The sequence below is a fragment of the Silene latifolia genome, chromosome 1, assembly GCF_048544455.1.
Source record: "Silene latifolia isolate original U9 population chromosome 1, ASM4854445v1, whole genome shotgun sequence".
Lineage (NCBI taxonomy): Eukaryota > Viridiplantae > Streptophyta > Magnoliopsida > Caryophyllales > Caryophyllaceae > Silene > Silene latifolia.
Genome location: NC_133526.1, coordinates 24,720,858 through 24,727,205, shown reverse-complemented (window position 1 = coordinate 24,727,205; position 6,348 = coordinate 24,720,858). Strand labels below are relative to the sequence as shown.

Sequence of the window (6,348 nt, the reverse complement as noted above, 5' to 3'; positions counted from 1 at the left end):
CTTGAATAATTTTACGGTTCAATTTTTTTTTTTCTCATATCATAATATAATGACGCGAGATATGATTTTTTTTTGTACATAAATATAAAGAATTAATGAGGTGGGATTGCGCGGGATTACAGTTCAATATTACTTTAGAAAATTATACATAAGTTCAATTAAATATAAATTGGTTGTAATATTAGTCATTGTTTAATAACTACTAACATTAGTAACACAAAGGTTTGTTTGTGATGAAGTCAATTACTACTAGTCATTGTTTAACAAGTAACATTAGTAGAAGTTTGTTTGTGATGTAGTCAATTGCTAGTCTTTGTTTAATAAGTAATCATTAGCAAGTGTTTTAAACAAATATTCATTCATTTTCAAGTATTTTGAAGAATATTTATGAAAGTAATATGAAAAATTCGACTGTATAGATGAGTCAAAACAAATAAGTTGTGACCAAAACCCAACATAACCCGACAAATTATCACAAAAACATAACTCGATTATGTACCCTATAATGACCAGACTTAACAATGATCCTGCTTGATACAAACCTGACATGACCAAAATCTATCCAAATGACCTAATTTGACAACGACTCGACCCTGACCCTACTAAAACTCGAGCTAAAAATTGACCCAACTAACCAAAACTTGACCTGAATCAATCCAGATATAGTCACGGCTCAGGAGTCAATATGACACACAAATATGATATGATTCAATCCGACCTTACCCCACCCAATCCGAAGCATTGCTCATCTCATAATTTAATTATGAGGTCAGTTGGATCCCAACCGTCTTAAATGAAAACACGTTTTGACCAAACTACTTTTCGGGGAGTACAACGGTGAGGGAATTATTCATTTTTTTCGAGGGAATTCATGTTCACCAACTCAATTGTTTAGATTATCCAGTGAATGACAAGATTCAGAGTCAAGATTCCAACGTCAGCATAATTCCAATAAAAAAAATACACTAACAACTTTGTTACTTTACTGAGTTTATTCCTATAAATTAAGTTCATACTCCGTATTTCATAATAATGCATACTTCAACTTAAAGTAACTAGCCTTCAATTAATTAATCATAATACTCTAATTCATTAACTTTCAAGAAATTAATACGTTAATGGGTTGGTCAATTGCTTTACACGGCGGCGGCGGGGACATTCCGGTGAAATTTCCGCCGGAATTTCTTGAACGTCGTGAAGCTTCCCTTGCCGGCCTTCGCCACTGCCTCGACGTTGGTGTGGCCGCTCTCACTGATGGCCTCTCCGCACTTGACGCCGTTGAACTTGTGGTAATACATTATTGTACCGTGTGATACGGTCTTCTTATTAAGTATTTTTATATATAAAACGACTGTCTTATTGATATTGTTATTTTTTTTGTTACTCTAGTTTCTAAGGTTTATGATTTTAGATTTATTGTTATTGATCGTGGAATATGTTGTGATAATTAAGACCCGACCCAAACCCAACTTGACCGGATAAATTATCACAAAAAACCGACTCGATAATGAACCTGATAGTGACCCAACTCGAAAATACTCCCACTCCCACACAACAAAAGCTGATACAAACCCAAGCAGACCCGACAAATCAATTTAAATAACCTAGCACGACTCGACAATGATCCCCCATTCCCACCCAACTCTACTTGAACTCGGGCTAAGAATTGACCTAACTAACACAAACCTGACTTGAACCCAGCCCGGATATAATCATGACACAAATCTAATATGACTCAATCCAGCTTAACCCAACCCCGAATAAACCATCGATCTTATTCTTTAACCATGAGATGAGATACTCGATCCATCTCAACGGAAATGAAAAAAACACCTTGGTCGACCGTTTATATTTCAAGGGGGGCACACATCAAGGAGATTATTCACTATCGTCCATTGTAAACACTTCAATCTGTTTGTCTAAAAAAAAAAAACACTTCAATCTAACCCAAAAATTATTTGGGGATTAACCTAGTGCGCACTTCTAAACATATCAGCACCTCAATTTTTAAAATTATCCAATTAATGACAGGAATCTGAGTCAGGAATCCAGAATCAGAGCAACATCAACATCGACATCTTCATTCCCAATAAAAACATCAACATCAATAAACAAATGTAAAACGGTTTTATATAAGAATTGTTGTTCCCGTATAATATTCACATCATAATACCTACGTCCAATTAAACCAACCTTCAATCAATCATCATAATTCATTAATCTTGAAGAAATTAATACGTTGATGGGTTGGTCAATCGCTTTACACGGCGGCGCCGGCGATATTCCGGTTACCCTACCGCCCGAACTTATTGAACGCCGTGAAGCTTCCGTCGCCGGCCTTCGTCATTGCCTCGACGTTGGTGTTACTGCTCTCACCGATGGCCGGTCCGCCCTCGATGTCGTTGAACTTGTGGTAATTCATAGTCGTACGGTCGTACCGTGTAAAATGTTTTTATATATAATTATTATTATTATTATTATTATTATTATTATTATTATTATTACTCCCTCCCAGTCACTATAATGTTCCCTCTTTCCCAAAACGGATTATTCAAGTAATGTTCCCCTTTCTATTTTTAGAAACTTTTACTCTTATTTTATTCATTTCTCTCTCCTATCACCAAACCCACATAACTCTTTTACTCCTATTTTATTACCTTCCTTTATGTTTTGGCCCCACAATTCTTTATTTAACTACTAATAATTCATCCCTCTCTCCTACCACCAACCCCACACAACTCTTTTACTAATATTTTAATACTTTTCCTTAAGTATCGTGCCCATATCAAAGGGGAACATTATAACGACTGGGAGGGAGTATTATTTTGTTAGCTTCTAAGGTTTATGATTGCAGAATTATTGGTGAATTATTGTTGTTGATTGTGGAATGTGTTGTGTTGTGATAATTTTGTGTTTGTTGTTATTGTTGATGTTGATTACGGGAGAGGTTTCGTAATGAAATTAGCGTGGGATCGTCTGATCATTTCATATGAGAATTAGTGTAGTAGAATAGTAGACGTCAATCAATTGCCTATCTTTTTTTATTCTTTGTGAGTGGTATTTTGATCAAAAGATTCAAAAGATAAACAAATGAATGGTACGGAAGGAAAATATGTTTGGATCGTAATAGGTGGACGCAATGGTCTGGTCGGATTTGATGACATTATAATGTTATCATTTGTTTAAGAAACAAATGTTATTTTTCTTGGCCAAGGGAACAAAAGTATTTCTGACCATTTCATCGTCCTCATTAGACTTTGGTGTTCAGAGAGACGAATGTTATTTACCTTCTCCACGCTAATTAAACTTGGACAACCGCTGTGCATTTATTATATCTATAGTTCTATACAATTGCTGTTGTTTGATTTTCAAAATGTCACTAGAGATAATTTATAAACACAGAAGTAATCCTGCAATGGAAACAGAAGTTTATGAAAAAGCAGGAAAGGATTTTTCTGTTTGTTGGAAAACTGAGAACTTTAGTTATTTGAACAGGTACGTGAACTGGAAAACCATCCTCGCTTCAATGCTGGCCGAGGCTCTGTTCTGACCAGTGCAGGCACCGTAGAAATGGAAGCGTGTATCATGGACGGTATGACTAAGAATTGTGGAGCTGTTTCTGGTTTGAAAACAGTAGTAAATGCCATTTCTCTTGCAAGGTTGGTGATGGAGAAAACGCCTCATATATATCTTGGGTTCGATGGGGCTGAGGCATTTGCTAAGGAACAGGTCAGCTGTCTCCTTTTCTATGTAAACTTTTCATGTGCTTTTGCAAAACCCAAGCATGCTGTGGTCTAATTTCTTCTGGGATGGCGGAATTCTATGTTTTGAAAAGAAACTTGGCATACTAGCAAATAGCAATTGACTGTAGTTCTGTACACTGATGTGGGTTATATTCTGCAGGGCGTTGAGACGTTAGAGCCGAGTGATTTTATCACTCCAGAGAACATTGAAAGGTTGAAACTAGCAAAAGAAGCAGACAGGGTGCAGGTATGAATTACAGCAGCCTGTGATCAGTCATTAAATAAACTGAACATACGAAAGTATTGTTATAAAATGACGGCTTTTATATATGGGTCATTGTAACCTGCAACTCTGTGTTGCCGACTTCCTTACTGCTTTACCCGACTCCCTTACTTCCTTACCCTGCCATTCAGGAGAATCCTTAAGGCTCGAGGAATTGAGTTACTGTTGTATTTCAAAGAAAAAGCTTCTTATTGAAGTTTTATTTTCAGTATTTAGTCATACTGTCTACCTCCTAGATTATTATATACTCATCTAGTTTGATGTTGTGATAAACCCATGAATTTTGCCCAAAATCTACCAAAAGGTAGTAAAAAATAGAGAAATTCGCAACATCTTTCAATTCTACTAGTTGGGAATGGGAAAGAATCCTCACGGAAGGCGGCCCTGTTTTAGCCTAAATTGTGGTTTTGCCTTCCATGGATTATGATGCCAGAACCTAGTAAAATTGACTCGACTCAATCAAAAACGACTTAAAATGACTGATAACAAAAACCTCAACAGTTGTGACTTAGGACCAAAATTCCAAAACGATCTAAGCCATAAAGTACTTGGAACTCAACTGTATTCAAAATGACATGGTAACAGCACGCCCAAATGTCTCAAACCTTGAATGACCCGACAAGTTATCCATGTTCTATAATTAGTTGTGCCACTTTCATATTTAACTCATAGTATCGTTTTCTCCTGACAGCTTGACTACACAGCTCCGGAGCAAAAACAAGTGCTACAAGAAACACACACAGCTAACGAGGACCCGGACAGCAAATTAGGCACTGTAGGATGTGTGGCAATAGACAGTGAAGGGAACTTGGCTGCTGCCACCTCGACAGGCGGCCTAGTAAACAAAATGGTTGGTCGGATTGGGGACACCCCGATTGTGGGGTCAGGCACCTACGCCAACTCTTACTGTGCCGTCTCTGCAACTGGGAGAGGGGAACACATCATTCGAGGGACCATTGCACGAGAAGTTGCCGCCCTAATGGAATACAAAGATCTGCCCTTGAAGGAAGCTGCTGCGTATGTGATCGAAAAGTGTGCACCAAGAGGCACAGTGGGGCTCGTTGCTGTTTCTGCCAAAGGAGAGATTACTATGCCTTTTAATACTACAGGCATGTATCGAGCTTGTGCTACTCAAGATGGCTATTCTGAAATTGGCATACTTTGAGTTGTCACAAGTCGTATTAGTTAAACCTGGTAATCGGTAAGTCTTATATGAGACCATCTCATTATACGACAAGCTTAGATACATGCGCATTCCTTTTTCAGTAATTTGGACTAGTGGCCGTTCTCTTCTAAAGATACAGGCTCATATAAGAATTTGTGTTTCATCAATTTGATGGTGATTCGCAAATTCGTTGTGCCAACAATCATTATTCTCTTTGACTTGGTAATAAGATTCAAACGTATTTTGAGTACAATTGTCGGATTCCTTCTTCCTCATTTGTTTTAGAAGAAGTTTGCGTTAGTCTTACGAGTTAATTGAACACTAATTGTCCTTAGGTTAGTTGATTGTTTTCACCCGAAACAGCTTGTATATATGCAGCGCAATCATAGGCAGTCCTGACCTGCAAGGTCAGTCTCGACTCCTGAACGCCGTGAAAATCCGAGGCCCAACATAAATTCAGAATTTTTCATAGAACTTTCCTCTACTGAAACCTGCTTATTAAAGAATTGCTGGTGAAATCAATCAAAATCATAACTATTTCATCTCGTCTTATGATTTCCATTTGACTTTGGTGTCATCCCCCTTATACTAAAAGAATAAGAGTTCTCAGAATTTTCCCGCCTAAATTAATTTGGCTATAATTGGGCTTTTATTATAACATATTTGTTATTAGACTTTCATTATATTATATCTACATCTGGATTATCATGAACTTTCCTTTTCCACCGATTAATACAAAATATTAATTATAATAAATTTACAATTAAATTTCAAATTGAGTTAAATATCATTTTTATTATTATTATTTTCTTTAATGTTTCTATCTAAAATACCGCGCATTCACGCGGAATCTATACTAGTTTATATCAACTTAAACCCTACTTTATCTCAAATGTGCATTAGTCATAATGTTTTAGATAATGTTTTTATAGAATATATAGAATAGTTTTCTAGTTTCTATATAAATAATATTCTCTTCGTCCTGGTCATTTTTGGAGGTCTCAATCAATTGTTTACCTTTCTATTTTAGGAATGTCTTTAATGGACAATTTGATCAACACTCAATTTGGTCAACTTTTCATATAATAATTGACATTCTTCTCTTTCTTCAGTTTTTGTACCAAAATCAAATGTATACAAATGACCAAAACGGAGGA

The 6,348-nt window shown here is 36.5% G+C and overlaps 1 protein-coding gene across 1 annotated transcript; it reads left to right on the top strand.

Moving 5' to 3' along the window:
* Positions 1–1,942: 1,942 nt before the first annotated feature.
* On the top strand, positions 1,943–5,444 carry LOC141601569 (isoaspartyl peptidase/L-asparaginase 1). Its single transcript, XM_074421868.1, has 4 exons — positions 1,943–2,413; positions 3,496–3,729; positions 3,904–3,990; positions 4,718–5,444. Exons 1-4 carry the CDS (start codon positions 2,243–2,245, stop codon positions 5,189–5,191), a joined length of 966 nt encoding a protein of 321 aa, XP_074277969.1. The 5' UTR covers positions 1,943–2,242; the 3' UTR covers positions 5,192–5,444.
* Positions 5,445–6,348: the final 904 nt, after the last annotated feature.